The 22373-nt window shown below is 38.2% G+C and overlaps 2 protein-coding genes across 2 annotated transcripts in view; both read right to left on the bottom strand.

The window, feature by feature from the left end:
* The window catches only part of dtx1 (deltex 1, E3 ubiquitin ligase), a 46612-nt gene extending 32443 nt beyond the window's left edge, over positions 1 to 14169 (bottom strand). Inside the window, exons 1-2 of the mRNA XM_079383265.1 lie at positions 13952 to 14169; positions 11960 to 12676 (exon numbers count right to left, since the gene is read on the bottom strand). Of these exons, the coding sequence (XP_079239391.1) occupies positions 11960 to 12215 (256 nt within the window). The 5' untranslated portion in view covers positions 12216 to 12676; positions 13952 to 14169. The remainder of the gene's footprint in view (positions 1 to 11959; positions 12677 to 13951) is intronic.
* Positions 1 to 22373, bottom strand: part of LOC306848635 (synaptic plasticity regulator PANTS-like) — an 806624-nt gene that overhangs the window by 312011 nt on the left and 472240 nt on the right. The gene's annotated exons all lie outside the window — the stretch shown is intronic.

The following is a 22373-nucleotide window of genomic DNA, read 5'->3' as shown; positions in this document are numbered from 1 at the left end:
AATTTATCTCTGCCACCGTTGACTGACAATCATAAAAGTCATGACATCATGGTTTGTCAGGTCAGTTTATAACGTTTTTCAGAAGTTTGAGTGTCAGCGATTGTCCTGATAAAAATAATTATGCAAAATTAGCAGCTATGTGACACCTACTGCAGTTACGAACTCGTTATCCAGCAAAATATTTAGCCTATTTTAGCAGCAAGAAAAATTATTCCTTTTCAAAACAGATTCTTAAAAAAATCTTTTGAATTTTCAATCTTATTTGCTTTTTCTTTTTCCTTTTTTTTCTTTTTTTTTTTTTTTGAAAAAATGTTTACAGAACTGGGAATTATAAAGGTTATTTTTAAAGAATTATAAAGGTCAACATGTTTTCTTAAAATATGCTGAATAAGAAATTAGTTGCCAATCCAAAATCCTTAAAAAATACTGACATTACTATAAAAATTACTATTAAAATAATAATTTTAAATATTAAAATAATAATAAAGATGTAGTATGACAGACACTGACTTAAAGTTAAAAGAAAAAACAATAAATAATAAATAAAAAACAAATAAATGATTGAATTAAAATGAATGGATAAATTAATACAAATAAATAATCTTAATAACAAAATTAACCTGGTTTATAATTAATGATATTAAAATAACGATGAAAATATAAATCAGACAGACACTGATTTAAAGTAAAAATAAAAAAATAAAAAAAATATTTAAATAAAAATAAATAATGAATAAGTAAATAAATAAAATTAATGAATAAATCCACTATATAATAATAATAATAATAGAAATGCTACTACTAATAATATTAATAATCTGATTTTCTACAGTTATTACCAGTTATGCTGCTGATCATTATATTGATTGGCTGATATTTAACATTAATATTAATATTGATTTAATATTGACTGGCGGATTCTGCACGTCCTTCAATAATGCATATTTCTAGCCTGCTGTAAAGTACACACTTCACATCAGTCAGCTGAACAAAACAAATGATTGCAGAGTTACTTTTCAAATCCGTGTGAGACGTGTAAGAGAAGACGTCTACAGCGCTGCAGAAAACCACAGACTCTCTCCTGAGACAAACAGATCGATTCGGTCTGGCCAGAGATCAAACCCCATTCAAACACACACAATCACATCTCACACTGCCATTCATCACACACACAGTCATTCCTTATCAGAGATGTGATGAAACCTCTGACAGTGAGTAATAAAGTTGAGTGTGTTCATCATGCAGTTCCAGACGTGAATGATTCCTCAAATCAAGAGAGCTGTGCTGCTACTTTACTATTTCCAGATGCTGGTCTAGAAAACCGCTGAAAAAACCCCCCAAGTAAGCACAGAGTAACATACAAAAACAAACAACAACGAAAAATTTGCAACCATAGCAACGCCCTGGCAACCACACACAGCACCATAGCAACTGCATAGCAACACCCTGGCAACAATCTACAGCATCATAACAACACCCTAGTAAAACAATAAGAATGCCCTTGCAAAATACATGCTAAAAAAAAATGAGAAATCCCTAGCAAATACATAAAAAAAAACATCTTAGAAACCGCATTTCAATGCCCTGGCAACCATCCACAGCACCATAGCAACTGCATAGCAACACCCTGGCAACCACTAAGGACACACTAGCTACTTAATAGCATCATGCTAAAATAAATTTTAGAAAACACTAGGAACTACATAAAGCATGCTTAAAACACCTTAGAAACAACACAGCAACACCCTGGAAACAATTCACAGCACCATAGCAACTGCATAGCAACACTCTGGTAACCAATTTAAACCCCTTAGTGACTTTAGAACAAAATGCAAAAAAAAAAAAAAGTAAAAATTATAATTTAGAAAACCCTAGCAACTGCATAAATACATGGTTAAAAACACATTAGAAACAACACAGCAACACCCTGGCAACAATCAACGGCACTACAGAAACTGCATAGCAACACCCCAACAACCAGTCAGAATACACTAGATACTGTTCTACATAGTAACATGTCTAAATAACGTTGAAAACCATAGCAACAGCATTAAAAATGACAAAAACATCCTTAGCAACCACATAGCAACCCTGGCAACCAGTCACAACACTCTAACGTCTCAGTAGAGACGAGCAGCAAAACTCCTTTCACATCACATCAAACTCCTTTCCACATGTACTGCATCCCACATGAAATAAGGCTGAGGAAACGAGGAATTCTGGTCTAATTTTCTCTGCAGGGCTGAGTGATGTCAGTATGACCTTAGCGACCAGCTGCTGTTTACTAGACTCCATCCCGTACTGTATACTTACTGCACACGAGGAAACCTCAAAGAAAATCACTCATATCCAAGCAGTAAGGGAGGGACACCAGCACTACCACACACACACACACACACACACACTGACAGATAAATCTCAGAACTCTTCAGTCTATTAAGAGAGCTCCATCTGGAAGAACCAGGACAGCTAAAATAAGCATGCATACATACATACATACATATAATCCATATAATATTAAACAAGCACTCCAAACTTTTACACACACAAACACATGTGGGCCTATAACTCTCAGAAAAAGGTACAAAAGCTGTCACTGGAGCAGTATCTTTTCAAAAAGTACTATTCTGTACCATTTTAGGTACTAAAATATGTATGCTTTCTGTACAAATATGCAACTTTATGGTCTTTATATACATCCTTTAGGGCTAAATAAGGTCCAAAGGGGTATCTTTTGAAAGGGTCCGGTCCCAGTGACAACTTTTGTACCTTTTTTCTGAGAGTGTAGCTACAATTAGTCTAAGAGAACTGATTATACTCATAACTAGAGCTGCAACTAACGATTATTTTGATAATCAATTAGTTGGCCGGTTATTTTTTCGACTAATCAGATAAAGAGCCTTTCTTTTTAATGACAAAATACACAAATTCCACATGTTGCCCAATGCTGTCCTTCAAACAGACTTGCCAACTGAACGCTATAAACATACTGTATGGGGAATATATCTATAGCTTTGCTATACATTATGTGCAAAGTTTACGGACAAAGGACAGTTTAAAACCCTACACTAAAAATGAAGATGATAAAGAAAAACACAAACTCAATGTTAACAGATGAGAGGAATGTTCTGCATGAACACACACATTCAAAAATGCTTGAATTACATGTTGACCTTTAAAACTAAATTTAACATCCAATAACAGACATTTCAGCAAAATATATACATTTTTAAAATATATATAAAAAATATCAATATTTTTGCTCTGCATATTAATTTTCCCCCTCTCTACTGCACTCAGTCAGTTTGAAGCGTCACCATTCGTTCAGTAAATTCTGAAGTTTAACGCAGACTTTCAGGATGGGAATAGAAACACATGCATGAATATGTAACATTTACAGATAAGGATATAACCATAAAATGAAAGTTTTGGGCTGAGGAATCAAATCACACATTAATCGCACACATCTTTCAAAGCGCTTGACAGGATATGTTAAACATCATGCTAATGCATTAGTTTGAAGTTTAAAATAAAGCATTGGCATGTTTTGGTAAGCTTGGATCATGCACCTTTCCTGAAGCAGCTCACTCGGTTTCTTCCACTATTAGATTCATTTAGGTAACAACATATAAGTATTTAGGTCTCTACTTTGATTCTCAGCTGCGGTGGAGTCATCAAATGGACTGTTTGTACACGAGCTAGTCAGCGCTTGCATTTTTTGCGAAAGCTCAGGGTTTATGGGGTGGATAAAAGTATCATGTTACTGTTGTACAGATCAACTATTGAATCGATAATATGTTATGGTTTTACAAATTGGTTTGGCAATTTGACTGTAAAACTTCGGTCATGTCCCCTTATGCTGTCCCCACTTTCTCTTCAGGACATTTCTGAGAGGTCTGTTAGGAAGTAGAGTCTTAAAATGATTGGTGACCCAAGTCATATTCTCCATAAGGACTATATAAAAGGAGACAATAAAAGATAAATATTATATAAAGGAGACAATAAAAGAGAAATTGAATTTAGATTCAATTCCTCCATAGAAATGCCTTATTCAGTGCTATAATTTGATGCAACTGGTGGAGGTTTTCTGTGCACGGTGGGCAGATGCGACTAATTGATAATGACATTTGTTGTTGATGATTTTCATTATCGATTAGTTGTTGCAGCCCTACTCAAGTAGTTACTGCCTTTCAAATATTAATTTTCGATAAGCGTCTCAATATAAGGCAAAATTCCAAGTACAATCAAATCTATTCTACACGCACACACCTCTAAATAGTCTGAATGATCTGTTTTTTTACAGTTTTATAAGAGTGTTTTCTGTGAAGGAGTATATCTCCTTTCAGAGTGGAGTTTGAGCTTTGTAACCTTGCAGATCTTTTTATGCTCAAACAGCAACATTACACACTAACTAAAGTTGAAAAGAGAAAAAGCATAATAGGACCCTTATTCAAATACACTTATATAAAGACATAAAATAGTATTGTATTGTTTATAGATGACTTCTGACTAACCACCATTAAAGAAAACCTTCTGCATGGTTACAATTTTAAAAACTCCCAAAGGGAGGTTCTGTCAGATTTAGCTCATGTCTGGGGAAAATTTATTTCCTGCAAGTATAACTACAGTGAGTAAACCCACACACACACACACACACACACACACACACAGTCATCTGGAAGTTGGTGGAGCCGTAAAACCACAGAGTCAGGGGTCATCATGAGAGACGTTGATTTCTCATTTTAGGTTTAGCCTGGTTTTACGGATTACCCAGAAGGCCTAAAAATCCAGAGTCTGAAAGAGTTTCTCAGAGGAAGTACTTCCATTTAAACAACCTTCCTGCTGAAAAGTGCAGTTTTGAACTGTTTTGAATTTACATCCTGGTCTTCCAGTAAAATGTAGTGAAACTGTCTGATCAAGTCTTGCTGGATAAATGAACTGATAAAATGTACACCTCAACGAAATGTCTGCCAAAGGCTTAAATGCAAATGAAATTGTCTAATAATATATTCCATTAAAATTCAAGATCTTAAACTAGTTTAAAAGCCTACGCTGCAAAAAAATAAAAAAATAAATTTACTTACTCAGAATTTTTTGTCTTGTTTAAAGTACAACAAAACTACAAAATTACTAAATGAACATGAAAGCAGAAAATATATAAAGTCTAATTAAAAATATTAACAAAAACTACAATAGTATCTGAACATTTTTAAATCAAGAAACATTTATTTGAGGAGATCTGCCAATGCGGTCAGAAAAAATAAACTTAATTCAAAGGGAAAACGGGTTTTGTTTTTCTTAACCCACTGTCAGATATTTGTTTCTGTTTTAAGTATAAAGTCACTTATTTTTAATCTTTTTTTAGATTCATATGTGATTTTGCTTCTTAATTCCCAAGTATCTTGATTTAAGAATGTTTAGATAATGTACTGAAAAATAAGACAAATACTCTTTTGCTGTGTAATATTGTGGTTTCAAAGCAACCAGCATCCAAATCACATGGATAGTGTGATCTGGATGCTGGTTGCTCACTTTATGAGGTTTTTTAAAATTAATATGAGTTCCCTTAGCCTGACTATGGTCCCCCAGTGGCCAGAAATGGCGATAGGTGTAAACCGAGCCCTGGGTATCCTGCTTCGCCTTTGAGAAAATGAAAGCTCAGATGGCCCGATCTGGAATCTTCCCCTTATGTCGTCATACAGGGAAAGGTTACCTCCCCTTTCTCTGCTTTGCCCACCCATGAGAAAATGAGCTACGACTGTGCGAGGCTAGCGCAATATTTTTTTCTCGAGAGACATCATGGCTTGCAAACGAGCGAAGAACTGTTTTGCGTCTGAGTAATAAACTGCGCATGTTAACAGACAAATTATGTTCATATTTAAAAGTGCAAACAGTCAGTAAGCGACAAGTGCTTTGAAACGCTGTTTTTTAAATGATTTATTGATGATTCTGCTGCTTTAAGGCAAACTGAAAGCGTTGCTTCTCTGCCACTCGCTGCTCAGAACAGACGCCGAGAGAGGCGACACTGCGCAGGAGAGAGACCTCGCGCTCGCGGGGCAGTACTGGAGACATCTTCCAACTGAATGATAAGGTTTTTTTTTAAGTTGCTAGGTTTGTTAGTATGTACCCGTTATGGGAAAAAAGGGTCTAAAGGGTCTGAAAGTTACTAAATATTGTGCTAAAGTCGCGCTCGTGTGTGTGAGACGCGGGAGCTGATGGCAGCGGGCGGTGGATATTGTTGCGGTCCACCCAGGTAGTCTACAAGTCCACAAGTCTATGTGTGGGAAACACTGACCGTATCCAGACACAATATTTTAAACTAACTATTCGGAGACGTCCTGTTGTAGCCGCTGAGTTGCAACTTCTTCATCTGGTGCTTCTCCATCCGGATCAGATTCTGGGTCAAACTGAAAAGCTTGAAGTCTAAGTGGACGGCCATGACATGTGGAGTCCCACAAGGCTCAATTCTTGCACCGCTCTTGTTTAACCTGTATATGCTCCCACTAAGTCAGATAATGAGGAAGAACCAAATTGCCTATCACAGCTATGCTGATGATACCCAGATTTACCTAGCCTTATCTCCAAATGACTACAGCCCCATTGACTCCCTCTGCCAATGCATTGATGAAATTAACAGTTGGATGTGCCAGAACTTTCTTCAGTTAAACAAGGAGAAAACTGAAATCATTGCATTTGGAATCAAAGATGAAGTTCTCAAGATGAATGCATACCTTGACTCTAGGGGTCAAACAACTAAAAATCAAGTCAGAAATCTTGGGGTGATTCTGGAGACAGACCTTAGTTTCAGTAGTCATGTCAAAGCAGTAACTAAATCAGCATACTATCATCTCAAAAACATTGCAAGAATTAGATGTTTTGTTTCCAGTCAAGACTTGGAGAAACTTGTTCATGCCTTTATCACCAGCAGGGTGGATTACTGTAATGGTCTCCTCACCGGCCTTCCCAAGAAGACCATTAGACAGCTGCAGCTCATCCAGAACGCTGCTGCCAGGATTCTGACTAGAACCAGAAAATCTGAGCATATCACACCAGTCCTCAAGTCCTTACACTGGCTTCCAGTTACATTTAGGATTGATTTTAAAGTACTTTTACTCGTTTATTACCCGTTTTAAGTCACTCAATGGTCTAGGACCTAAATATATTGCTGATATGCTCACTGAATATAAACCAAACAGACCACTCAGATCATTAGGATCGAGTCAGTTAGAAATACCAAGGGTTCACACAAAACAAGGGGAGTCTGCTTTTAGCTATTATGCGGCCCGCAGTTAGAACCAGCTTCCAGAAGAGATCAGATGTGCTAAAACATTAGCCACATTTAAATCAAGACTCAAAACTCATCTGTTTAACTGTGCATTTGTTGAATGAGCACTGTGCTATATGTCCGAACTGACTGCAATAAATTTTATGTATAATCATTTTCTTTAAATTTATTTTAAATCATTTTCTATATCATTTTAAAATTCCTTGTTTTTATTATTTTTATTTCCATGTTTTTATTGATTTTAATGTCTATTTCACTTTCTTTTATGTAAAGCGCTTTGAATTACCACTATGTATGAAATGTGCTATATAAATAAACTTGCCTTGCCTTGCTTTGAACGACTGCGTGTCTACGAGCCATTGCTAAACATCCACCGTCAACATTAGCGCATTGTACCGTGGCTGCAAGCTGCAGGCCACACATCCACCCTCCACCTTGCTCCGCCTCTCTCCTCATCATTAGCATTTAAAGCTACAGACACAGAAATGGCTCGTCCTAAGGAAAGCTCATTTTGGGACTGGCTCGTAGTGGCTGAAATTCTGAAACCAAGGCTGAATTTCGGGAACGAGACTTCAGATACAGTACTAGGGACCACTTAGGCCTATATAAAAGCATCCAAAAACAGCATGTCATGGGACCTTTAAGGAAATCTGAATATAAACATACATTTTCCAACACTTTTTAGTGAAGTTATTGCCATAGAAATTTTCAAGTTCAGTTGTGTCAATTTGTCAATTTTCAGCTGTGTTGTAATGAACAAAAACATGCACCAAAATAACACACAGATCAGTTTTCCATGGAGCATCCCATGTGTCCTAATTTAACCCTGAACCATTCTACTTTAGGTCATTTGTTCTCTCATGAGGGAAAACAGTGGCCTGCGGCAATGGCATCATGCGAACAGAGAGCCATGGGGACGCACCGATCTATGTGTGTGTGTGTGTGTGTGTGTGTGTTTGTGTGTGTGTGTGTGTGTGTGTGTGTGTGCGGAGAGAGTCTTCAGAGAGAAACTGCTCTTGGTATGAACTGCACAGATTTTCCAAACAGTCCAAAAACCCTCAAGCTGTCTTTGTTCATCTAGTTGACTTCAAATGCAACATACCGCAAACACACACATGCATTCATGCACTATCACACGAGTGCATCTCTCAAACCATCCATCCGTTCAGTCTCTCCTCCGATGCACTTTTGCTGAACGTTTAACCTTGAAAGGTGTGCTTTTGATGTGTGGGAACTGTAGTAAGTGGTTATATAGCAGTCTACACATTTACTGTCCTCTTGGGAAGTTCATATTTACAAGTTGGGATGTCGTAATTATGACATCAGATGTGAGTCACTTTAATCAGAACAAGATGGCAAATGTAACATTTCTACAAAATATTCCAAAAAAGTTTTGTAGACTACTTCTACAAAATGATTAATAAAGAATGCACACACTAAGTGTGTTTTTGCTTTTTTTATGCATTTATTCTATATCTGAAGATATTGTAAATTTAATCATTATATATAATCTATATAAAGCTAGCTAAGTTGCATGTATAAAATACATGTGCAATTATTTAATGAAAATATGCATAATGATTCAATTTTAACAAAAATCGATAAACCTTCAAAGACACACCTGCTGTAAGCTCTGAGGTTAATCGATTGTCCACGCTTTTGTTCAATTCATCTGTTCACATTAATTCAACTTTTTAAAATAATCATGTTAAATAGCAAAAATTTGTGGTGAAAAAAACACATTAACCATGTGTCACGGTGCACACAGCAGGGAGGAACAAGGAACACGTCGTAACTAAAATAACATACTTTACTGGACATCAGGACAAGACAAGGCAGGGCAGACACTGACAGGAACACCGGGGAGTAACGAGTAGACCAGACGAAATGGCACTACACAGACAGGACTATAAATACACCGGTAAATTAAGTCAAACACACACACCTGCAACAGAATAAACTACTAATCACATAACAAGGACAGGAAACAAACCAAATAAGGGCACAAGAGGCAGGAACACATGACACATAACTCCCCCCTCCCGAAAGGCTCGTCCCGAGCCTAATCAGTTCCATCAGGGAGGGAGGGAGGGGGGGAGGGGGGGGCGCTCTGGAGGCCCCTCAGAACAGACACAGAAACATACACCGAACGGGGCCTCCAGCGCGGACCAGAAGGCCGCAGGCCGAGGTGTAGCTCAGGAGGCCATGGCAGGTGGTCCTCATGCCCATGGCCTCGTTCCTCGGCCACTCCTGCCGGAACCCTTCTGCCCCCCCCCTAAAATTTCCATGGGGCAGCTCGGGGGTATCAGGGTCCTGGGACCAAACGAAATGGAATTTATTAAAAAGACCTTGGTCACTGGTCAATACGGCGGCAGCCGTCCGGCTGACCATACCAACGGTGGGGACCGGTGGGCTGGAGGAAGCCACAACCGGCGACGGGCCGAGTGACCGCGGACGGCGGGTTGGCCTTCCCCGCAAAACAGCAACTAGAGGGGCCGCAGACGGCGGCGTGATACCCCGCGAACGGCGAGGTCGGTGAGCTGTGAGCGGCGGCGTGATCTCTCGCGAACGGTGGGTCGGTGAGCCGCGAACGGCGGGGTCCGTGAGCCGCGGACGGCGGCGTGATACCCCGCGAACGGCGGGGATGAGTCAGCGGCGATCCGGAGGGCTTGACTCAGCTGCGATCCGGCCGGCTTGACTCAGCGGCGATCCGGCGGGCATTGACTCAGCGGCGATCCGGCGGGCATTGACTCAGCGGCGATCCGGCGGGCATTGACTCAGCGGCGATCCGGCGGGCATTGAGTCAGGGAGCCCACCCACCATCCGCGGCGTAGATCTCCCGCGAACGGCAGCCTCCTCTCCAGCGACCGGCGGGCTCGGTGATCCGCGAACGGCGGGCTCACCTCCCGCGAACGGCAGCCTCCTCTCCAGCGACCGGCGGGCTCGGTGATCCGCGAACGGCGGGCTCACCTCCCGCGAACGGCAGGCTGGAGTGAGCGGCCGGCATGACTTGGGGGAGCCGCAGACGGTGGGTGGGCTTTCCCACAGACCGCGGCGTGATCTCCCGCGAACGGCGGGCAAAACACAAAAGACAGGAACAAAAAAAAAACACACTAGAAACCTGGACAAAACAAAACAAAGTGAAGGGACGATGCTTACTGCATAGGTTCTGGTCTTCTGTCACGGTGCACACAGCAGGGAGGAACAAGGAACATGTCGTAACTCAAATAACATACTTTACTGGACATCAGGACAAGACAAGGCAGGGCAGACACTGACAGGAACACCGGGGAGTAACGAGTAGACCAGACGAAATGGCACTACACAGACAGGACTATAAATACACCGGTAAATTAAGTCAAACACACACACCTGCAACAGAATAAACTACTAATCACATAACAAGGACAGGAAACAAACCAAATAAGGGCACAAGAGGCAGGAACACATGACACACAGGACAGAGGACTGACACCATGATGCTGTGCAGAACATTCCACCAATCAGACAGTTGCATTAAGCAAAGCGCAAGAGTTCTTTAGCTCCGCTCACTCCCATGAAATGCTGTGAATGACGTAATCGAGTCAATCTGTGCTCTCAAAATAATTTAATATTTGTATAGCTATGCATATTTTGCAAAAGAACTTAAAATATATTGTATCTATAAATACAACCAAAAACTTTAATTTAATAGTGTTATTTTTCTCTGTCATATTAAATTCAATTCTATCATTCGCAATGCTTCATGGGATTGTAGTTCTTTCCCTCATTTATGTTGTTAAGTACACAGTCTTGTATCTTTGTCTGCTTTTCAAATACTTTTTTGCTTCGAATCAAAGTTTATAATGTTGTGACTCTCCTCATAGCTAGTTGGTTTGGTTCATAGAGTATAATACTTTAAAGAAGTCTTTATTAATTTCCCCATAGGAAAAATAATTTCAGAACAGCAGCGCCACTGAAAAAGTGGGCAGGCACTAATGCAGTCTATTGGCGATGGGTTCTTTATTTAGAAGGCGGACCTTATTCTGTGTTGCAGTTTCTCCCATTCATAGTAAAAGAAGCACACTGTCTTAGCATATCTTAAAGGTGCTGTATGTAGGATTTTGACTCTACTAAAGCATAAAAATACCATAATATGTTTGCAGATATTTAAGAAACATGCTAAGTTAACATACTTGTTTATCTGAAAAACAATGCTACAGTCAGTTATTCTCCTTTGAAAATGTGCATTCCGGCCTGGGATGTCTGTGTTTGTTATGGTTTGTTAAACCCGCCCACTGCTAGTTTACCCAATTGTATTTCGGCACCCCGGGTTGCCAGTTGGCGGAAAACACAGCGTATTTAATGTGATTCATCGTCATGTGCGCTCATTCCTGTTGGTGTGGTTAATCTGGCAACCTGCGTGTGCATCAAGTCTGAGGAGGGGCCAAAAAAAACAGTCTCCAATATTTTGAATTTGGACTGCAATACCTAGTTCAACCGCTAGGTGTCAATCCTACATACAGCACCTTTAAAACTTTGCTTGAATGCACCTGACATGAAAATTACGAACTTCCCAGGAAGACTTTTTCATGAGCATTCAACTCATAAATTCGCAATATGACTTGAATGCACCGATTCACATTAAATTCAAATCCACTTTACATAAGTAAACAACATGTCACTGTGACTCACCTGTGTCTTGTCTGAACTGATGCATGGACTGCAGGTCTATGACGTAGGGTGCGAGCTGCGGATCCACCTGCCCCAGTATGACGGTCCCTCGTGCGTCTCCCTTCAGGACGTTTTCGATGTGATGACAAACGGCAGCGCTGTATGGCCTCCAGCGGCCGTGTTCGTTCATCCATTCCCAAACCACCACCCTAGCCATGCTCTGAGACGAGTATCCGCCTCCCAGCGACACCAGAACCCCAGAGCCGGGACGAGCCATTTGATTCAACTCCACACCAACAGCAAACAGAGTGGATTTCGTCCCAATATATGCAGGGAAAAACGTTCCAAGAAAATGTTCCTATTGAAAACACATTGTGAAGATTCAAAACTCTTGATTTTGCTTAAGAACGAACGCACAAACAGCAGAAGTCAATGCACGTCCTGCAGCAAAACGAATTAGATGCTGCTCTGTTCACATGAGGGATTCGCCGCTGTAATTGAGTTTGCCCACATAAACTAGATTAGTCTCTAGTATTCCAGCTCTGGAAGTAATCATGCTTTCCGAAGTAACTCCTCCTCAGAAGAATAATCCAAAATAGATGATCTGAGACAGAGTCCAGTCATGCTAGTGATAATCCTGCCGACTGAAGTCCAGTTTTCTGGTCTAGATCCAGTTGAAGGAGAACACGCTGCTCTTGGAAAGGACTGGCAGTTTTTGCATTCACATGGTCTGCAATACTATTGCACATGTAATGAAACAGACAGAAAAAGAGAGTGAAAATCAGACCAAAAATATATAATCAAACTTCATTTATTTGGAGGTCTTACTATATATTTGTAGAATTATCATTAAAAATAATTAATTTATCATTTCCTGCTGTGCTGTTTCATCAGTGGTGTCATACCTACAGTAGATAAACTTAATGCATATCTAAATAATAAATCTTTTTTTAATTTTTTTTATTTTTGCCATTTTTATGTTGCAGTAACATCACTTGCATTAAAATCTGTGATTGCTTTCATGCAAAAATAAATCAATAGCTTTATTTTTTAATTAAATCTAATTTATAATATTTAAAAAATAAAAAATATATTTTTTTAAATGAGAAAATCATGCATTATGAAACATTTGCATGCATGTCAGGAATTTTTAAATACACATATTAATTATAAGATCATATATTATTTCAAGTATAGCAGGTTTTTTTTAACACAATAGTTTTTACAGGAATTGTTTTCATCGCAGTTTGACTTTTGCCATCAGTAGGTAATATTGTGAACTGCATCTACTGATGCCACAAGCAAAACCTGTAGCAAATCATGTCAGACATATGCATGTGAACATGATATACTGAAAACGCACATATGCATACAGAAAGAGAGAGAGATCCCTCTCCTCCTGGTACCCATGAGCCCTTTAACAAACCCTAAGGAAAGATCCAATCAGTGATCAATAACTGCAGACCTCTGATGATTTACATGAAAGCTCATCATAAATCCAAAACAAACCCATGTTCTTCTCAGCGCAACCCAATCCCAAAAGAATCGCATGTGGCCTCAAATCTGGTCTATTAAAAGCCACTTCTAGCCAAACTGAGGTCCGTTTAAACGGCATGCGAGTGGAAGAGCCGGTTCTGCTCATAAATCCGCTCTCGATTCATCTTCATTTACGAACAAATGATCTCGTTCTTCTCCATATGGGCTCCAGCTCCGCGTCTCCTCCGGATTTGATCGGATCCGTTCATCAGAATCTCATCAGTGCATCACACCGAATCAAACGGGACGATTTTATCCACTAAAGCGAGAATTCATTATTAGATATGAAATAAGGGAATATGCGCGCTTACGGATCTCTAGGAATAAACGGGACGCACATGAGCCATGATGAATTAATTTATCCAGGCTCATTCTGAATACGACATCTCACATGGAAACGAATTCGTGTTATTTCGCATCAAGTAGAGCGTTTTACCTCCGCACAGACGCAGAAATGAGGAGAAATGAATCAGTCACCTGTGATGTGAAGCGTCTCCGCCGAACCGAGAAGATGAACCGGAGATCTGGTCCAGAATAACGAAAGATTGAATAAGCGAAGTGTTTCTAGATCACATTCCCGACGCTAAACGAGCAGAAGAGAGTCGGATTTCACCGTGTTCTGCTGTCTATGAGCTCTATTGGCTGTTGCTCATGTTGTGCGCATCCTCCGCCGCCTGACTGTTGCTTGTGTGTGTGTGTGTGTGTGTGTGTGTGTGCTATTTACCTCAGCTTGGAAAGAAGCAGCAGTTTCAGCATGAGAAAATCTGATTTTCCTTCCAGATGACCTCGTGTGTGACTTCCATCACTCAGAAATCCCATAAAGAGAAGCGCACTGTGCTTATATAGAAATATATGTATAATAATGTGTAAGAAATTACAAAACATCACATCATTATAAAACAAAACAAAAGCAATATTAATAAATAATTTTAGAAATATTACAATGTTTCATTTAACATTAGTTAACTATATAAGTAAACATGAATTAACAATGAATATTGAATCTATTGCACTAAATGTTCACTTAAACATTTATGAATGCATTTTTGAAAAAAAGAACGAAAATTAATGAATGCTGTAAACATCATTTGATAACAAATGAGACCTTTTTTAGTGTTATTTTAATAACAATTATTATATTTTTAAGCAATGTGTCTCTAGTAAGAGAGCATAACCAATGTATTCAGAACAACATCATGCTTGTTAGTGTGATATTGCATTATATTAGAAGTTGTTAATGGTCAATGGTTAAGAAGCTTACTTTTCTGTCAAAAAAAGGCTGGTTATTTTCAATATTTCTTCTACACCAATGAAAATGCAGAAGCATCAAGCTTTGTGTGTCTGAAAGCCGGTCTGGAACAGTGCATGTGACTGGTTTTCCATTTTCCACTCTCTGGTAAGAGAAACAGTGACGTATTTCGCTCCGCTTGAGTTCAGCATCGCTCACACACTGATCTGAATCACTGTAAGCACAGATGAGTGAACTGATACCAACAGAGAAACATCCCAGTGCTTTATACTGTACCCTCCTCCTTCAAGGAAGATGCCTCATGGTCAACATGTTCGCCATTAGATATTCACATTACTGGAGTCTGCTATCAAAAACATCTTAACATTTTATATATAAATGTGTTATTTTTTGATGAAGATAAATCAATCAATCAATCAATCCAGAGATTAATAAATGTTCTTTTTTTCTTGATGTGTAAAGAGCATCTACGACATATAAAATGTAACATTACTGTATTTTCAAGTATTATTGAACCAGGACTTCACTGAAGAAGCTCACTGATCACCCTAACAACTGGACTTATCTAGTCAGGTCAAATGTACTTGTATAGCACTTTTACAATACTTCAAAGCAGCTGCACAGAAAGCCTGTAATGTCTAATTCCTTTGTGCTTCAACGTAAAGCAAGTTTTATGGCTGGGTGATCAATGATACTGTATATTACAATGAAATAAGTGATCCTCCATTCAGATATAACTCACACACATCAGAGCATTGCGTGAACTTGATAGCTGTGTTCTTAATGACTTCAAAGATCATCATTTCCACTCTGAATTATTTTAAATGGCACTGACATTAAAAATCTAACTGTGCAGCAGCTTTAAATTATTTAACTGAACACTCAGAGATCAAATTAAATGTTTTTTTGTTTGTTTTTTTTAATAAATACATGTTGAATTGAATAAATGTTTTAAAAAGGTGAATCATATGAAATGGTATCAGATATGCATCACTGATATACTGTATGTGCTAGACAACACTAAAAATACAATATAATTACAGCCATCACCAATGGTTTTGATTTGACTGCTTTCATCCACTAGGTGTGTGTGTGTGTGTGTGTGTGTGTGTGTGTGTGCACGCTTTTTTGTGACAAATGAGGACATAAATTAGTATAATGACACAGGTATTTACAAGGTGAAGGTGACTTTTCAGGACATTGACTCCTGGGGGGGTGGGGGGGGTAGAAATGCACAAAGTCTCCTGTGAGGGCTAAGTTTAGGTGTAGGGTAGGTGTAGGGCAATAGCACACACAGTTTGTACAGTATAAAAACCATTACACCTACGGGATGTCCCCACTTTTCACAAAAACAAAACGTGCGTGTGTGTGTGAGTGTGTGTGTGTTTGAGTGAGAGAGAGCGAGAGAGAGAGAGAATACAGTATAAATAGTCACAGCGTCCTCTAGTGTCTGAGGATATTTATTGTACTTCTAAAGCACAGGTGCTTGAATGTGCCTGATGACAGTGCAAAGCAAATAAACAGATCTGTGTCTGTGCGAACGACCTTTGAACTGTGTGAATTTAATTACACTATTAAACACTCATTGCTGACAGATTACTTCCTGAAACACTTGTGAAGCTGCTTTGAAACAATATGCATTGTGAAAAGAGCTATACAAATAAATCAGATTACTAAAGCACATTACTTAAGACTTTCAGCAATATATATTGGTCAGACTCAGACACTTAAGTGTTGGTGCTGTTGTTTTCGCACCAAAAAGATGTAGCTTCTGGAGACAAAATGAACATCCACTCACACCAAAGGACAGACATTCTGATGCATATTTTTCAACTTCAAAACAGTTGCTTCCGGCTATGTGTGTGTGTGTGTGTTTAAAAGCTACATTGCCTAAGAGGCTTTATTTAAAAAAAAGGCACCGTATAGGCCTCATTAAACATGAAACTTTTTTATTTTATTTTTTTTCTAGCACTTGTACATGCAAGTATACTGCACTTACAAACTGCACAAATAATGAAATTTTATTTATATATAGATATAAATATAAAACACTGGAAATCTAGAATCTGGGAATCTAGAAACATTTAAAAAATAAAAAAAATAGAATGATACTTTTAAATGTGAAAAAAAATGCCAGTAGATGTCGGCAAGCCATTGTCTTAATAAGTGAATCATTTATTCAATCAATTCTTTCAAAACTAATGATTCATTCAGGAAGAAAGAAAATGAGTTTTTATAAATGGATCAGTGACTCACCCATAGTGTCTCTACAATTTAAATGACTTAATATTTATGTCTTGCTTATTGAATTGACACAAAGAAAAATCTGCCATAGACCATGCTGATCAAACCATTCATATAAAATATAAGTAACAAATTAACAAACAAGTTTAAAGTGAGATTAAAGATAAACAAATAGAACAAATAATTAGACAAAAATTAAAGACTTTCCTATTACAGAGTAAAATCAATACAAAGAGTTTATGAACAAATTAATGTTACATGCAAAGACAGACTAAGAACAGACACACATATCAGAAATCAGATTAATTTACATAAAAACCATTAGAATGATGATTATGATCCACATAGGATCATTGATCTATAAAATAATTATGAAAAAAAAAAAAAAAAAATCTTTATTTGTTATTCAATTGGTGTATTTGTTATTTTGACTTATTCTATTTTTTTTAAAGTATAGAAATAAATTAATAAACATATTAAAAGTTAGATTAAAGGCAGCTAAATTAAATTAAATTATTTACATACTAAAAGATTTTTTTAAGTTGCACTTCTAAAACAATTCTAAGTTTTCCCACTTTACTAAATATGTCCTTTAAAAAAAACTCTCTGTCTGTGAATAAATCCCCTGTCATGTCATTCTGTCATGATTTCCATGTGTAGGTGAACTGAGCAGTGTTAGATACCTGTGCACAGAACCGAGTCTGTGGACTGAATCAATGGCCATCAGCATCTCAGCCACAGAACTGAGCCTCCGGGAAATGATCACCAAACTTACTCAGTAACATCAGCAGATCTCCAGCGACACAGTAATCCAGAAGAGGAGAATGAACAGACAGCACTGAACATCTGACAAACACCAGATCACTGATTCATGAGCACTGGAACAATACAAACTACACAACTCAATCATTCTCAATTAATCTTTTCAACACATTTCAGCTGTTTCACACTACAATCCGATACAATAACTATTTCTCAAATGTTTATTGCACATACTGATACATTTAACATTCACTTCAACTTATTTCCTTGCACTATCACCAACTGAATTGTGGTCAAACTATGTAAATTATAGTGAATTAAGCTACAAACTCGATCCCTTTTTCCCCATCTAACATGCATTGAGGTGCAGCTCGTCATATTAATGGAGTTTTTACACCAGGTAACTCACCTAAATCTGTTTGTAGATTTGTGATTAATGTCTTCGACGTGGAAAGTATCTTCGGGATGGAAATATAGGGCTATGGATATTTTATTTATAAACGTCCTATTTTTGCACTTACATTTACATTTATTCATTTAGCTGACGCTTTTATCCAAAGCGACTTACAATTGCTATATATGTCAGAGGTCGCACGCCTCTGGAGCAACTAGGGGTTAAGTGTCTTGCTCAGGGACACATTGGTGTCTCACAGTGGATTCGAACCCGGGTCTCTCACACCAAAGGCATGTGTCTTATCCACTGTGTGGCTAACAGGAAACTCAAATTTATTTTATAATATTTTCCTGTACTATCTTCTTTTAAGTGGCCCAACAATCCAAAGAAAACATCTTCAAAACAAAAAGAGAAGTCACTTACAAAATAAAACTGAATGAACATTAATCTGACCAACATTTTTGAGTGTGGGTACATTACCAAAACACGTGAACGAAGTCTTCCTCACAAGAGAGACAAAAACAGCAACTTACTTCAACGGCTGACTTGTACTTCTTAAGAAAAGCTTTAGATGGGTAACATTTGTGAATCAGTTTAAAAGTTATGTATTTTCATTATTGGTAAGCAGATGGCCTATCTATGAGGCAAGCAAAGAAAGATGCAATTGTATCGTCAAGTTAACAAAAATATAGTAATAAAAATTATAATAATAAATGTACACCTTAAGAGAACAGTTTTCCTACACTCTAAAAACATTGGGTTGTTCACTGTACCCAAATCTGCGTTAAAACTAATTTGATCTCTTGTTAGGCTATTCTTAAATTATATTGGGTCTCAAGACATTAACTGATGGACTGGAGTGGATTATTGTGATGTTTTTATCAGCTGTCATTCTGACGGCACCCATTCACTGCAGAGCATCCATTGCTGAGACACTGATGCAGTGACACATTTCTACAAATCTGATGAAGAAACAATGTCATCTACATCTTGGATGGCCTGAGGATTAGTTTCTTTTCAACTGCTTACACACAAAATCTTTACTTGTCACACAATTTCTGAAAGCTGACACTCAACCACCAGAACCACACACCAAATCTGCAAAAACCATACGCTACTTTTTGGCCTTGGACTCAGTTTTCAATTTCATAAAACACTTTTTGCAAAACACAACACACAATTTTCTATGTAACACATTTACATTTTACATTTATTCATTTAGCTGACGCTTTTATCCAAAGCGACTTACAATTGCTATATATGTCAGAGGTCGCATGCCTCTGGAGCAACTAGGGGTTAAGTGTCTTGCTCAGGGACACATTGGTGTCTCACAGTGGATTCGAACCCGGGTCTCTCACACCAAAGGCATGTGTCTTATCCACTGCGCCATCACCACCACCACCACCACCACCACCACAACACCAAATTCTAACAGGAAGTATCTTGATTTTCTTTTTAAAACACAACCAGTCAAAATGCCACACTAATGGGGAAGTCTTGGCCTAATGGTTAGAGAGTCGGACTCGTAATCCGAAGGTTGCGGGTTCGAGTCTCCGGCCGGCAGGGATTGTAGGTGGGGGGAGTAAATGTCCAGCGCTCTCTCCACCCTCAATACCACGACTGAGGTGCCCTTGAGCAAGACACCGAACCCCCAACTGCTCCCCGGGCGCCGCAGCATAAATGCTGCCCACTGCTCCGGGTGTGTGTTCACGGTGTGTGTGTGTGTGTTGGATGGGTTAAATGCAGAGCACAAATTCCGAGTATGGGTCACCATACTTGGCAGTGTGTCACTTCACTTCACTAATTCATCAGTGCTTCACACTAACTCCTCACATGTGCAAACACTCTATTCTTTACTTAGCACCAACCAATCATGGCTTTAGAATAGGCCTATACATTGGCCAAAGGTCAATAACATAAGGTATACTATAAAACATATTTTAGTATTTATTTACTGCATTGCATTGCATGATTGGTCACAGTCTGGTGGGTTATCACGCTGCACAACAGTACAGCTGACTGTAAGAACACATTCAGGCTATATTGTATAAAATAGTATATTATACTGCAATTTGTTAGTTTCACCTCTTTCAAAATTATGTTTGGTTTCTGTCCATCTACAGATGGTTAATGCATTTCTTTTCTTTCTTACTGTATGTAATATAGTATTCACAACCACAAATGCTTACGGTAAAAATAAATAAATAGTTTGGTTTCAATCTTGCTTTTGTGTTTACCATGAACTTTGCAACATCTCTCTGACAATTACTTTCAATCATAGGAGCTCATGAAAGAAGAGCTTTAGGTTTTGAATTACTGTGTGTATATCATATCCAAAAATGTTTTATGGCAAAAGTGTTTACAATGTAAGACAGATGTTTGCTTTTGAGATGTGTTTGTGACCTTTTGAATGCAGTGCGTCATTTTGCAAGAGATGTGAGGCATTTTGCATTTTGTGTGTGCAATTCTTGGATTTGTGTGTTAAGTTTTGAAAAAAAAGAGGTAAAGTTTAGAAAATGTGTGTAAGCAGTTGAAAAAAACAGACATTTTCATCTCCACACTGCACAGGTCATGTATTTAAACGCAGTAACTTCATCACGCCACTAGAGGCCGCCATATCACCGCTTTGACGAAAGACTGAATAAGCAGAAACGCATTGATGTTGAAGTTGCAACATAATGTGGATCATTTAGCATCCATGACATTTCATTCAAATCAGAAACAAGGGAAAGCAGGTCAGGAGATGATCCTGCGAATGAAAGCACCACAAATATAAGGAACGTCACATTAGAAGCAAAATACATCTAGATGAATGCATCTCAAAGCCATTAAGATATATTTATCCTTCAGAAGACCATATTTATCCACCAAGACCAGACTGTGATCTCTAATAGAGATGAACGATATGAGAATATCATAGATCTGCTTATAAAACTACAGCTGAAGCCTTGAAATAAAAAGTACACACGTGCAAAAACTGCCCAAAGATTTCATTAACTGTCCATCAATCGTCTAAAAAGTTCCTTAAAAAAATAATTATGAAAAACAACTGAAAAATTAGTAGACAGTAATCTTTTTATCATTCAAGCCATTTGAATTAAAGTGAGCGACCACAGTTCATTTTCTTTTAACATGCATTTCAGAAGCAGTTTAACTTAGGTAGGACATTACAGTTGCTAATCACGTTTATTCATTAAATGAACAAACTATTTTCTAGTTTTAACGTGGAACAGCAGAATAATGCTGGTGTTCTTAATGCTCTCTGATTTGTTCAGTTTGAATCCCGGATATAGTTACAGAATCATCTTCATTATCATCTTGCACTTAATTGTTGTTCTCCATTAACATCCTGGTGTCTTTCAATGCAGCTCCTCTGAGTTTCTGTTTGGGTCTCTTTGTTTTGCTCTTTAATGGTTCCATCATAATGGCGTGAGGATGCGGTTGCTATGAGACGGCTGACAGGACCGAGGTTTATTAGTGCTCTTCTGCAGGTGTAACGTGTGCTGATTGTCAAACTGACATCGCTCTTACACACACACACACAACCAGCCATTCTTGAACTGTAATTTCAGAGGAGCAAATTATTAGACTTTGATTAAAGCAAATAGGGTCAGTTTTGATTGCATGTGGACTTTAAACAAAGTAGCTCTCTCTTTGTCTGTGTGTGTGGGTGTGTGTGTGTGCGTTTTATGAATTGTTTTTGTAAGTCATTTTGAATAAAAGTATCTGCTTAATGTATAAATATAACTGTAAAATATAAATAAACCAAAATTAGGCATGCATCTACTGAATATCTACACTGAGTAATCAGTTTAGGGTTAGTAAGTTTGTTTTATTTTGGATTAATACTTTTATTATTCATCAAGGATGAATTAAATTGATCAAAAGTGACATTAAAGGCATGTACAATGTAACAAAAGCATCTGTGAATCCTGAAAAATAAAATGCATCACCATTTTCACAAAAATATTGGGCAGCACAACTGCTTTCAACTTTGCTAATAATCAGAAATGTTTCTTGAGCAGCAAATCAGCATGTTGAAATCTAATCTGATAGCAAATAGGCATATTTTGGCGTGCTGTCCTAGGGGAGCGCTCCGAGCCCGGAATATGGCCTGAACCCAGAGAACTCCCCAAAAGAAGCTTAAAAGGCATGGGACAGCAGCCAGAGAGCAGAAATTTTAGTTGCCCACCAAAATATGCATGCTGTGAAGAGATATTGGTTAAAATTTGCAAATGAAAAAGGAGGCA

Source organism: Barbus barbus, assembly GCF_936440315.1.
Source record: "Barbus barbus genome assembly, chromosome: 28".
Taxonomy (NCBI): Eukaryota; Metazoa; Chordata; class Actinopteri; order Cypriniformes; family Cyprinidae; genus Barbus; species Barbus barbus.
The sequence above is the reverse complement of the archived record's forward strand: the minus strand, read 5'-3'. Positions and strand labels throughout refer to the sequence as shown.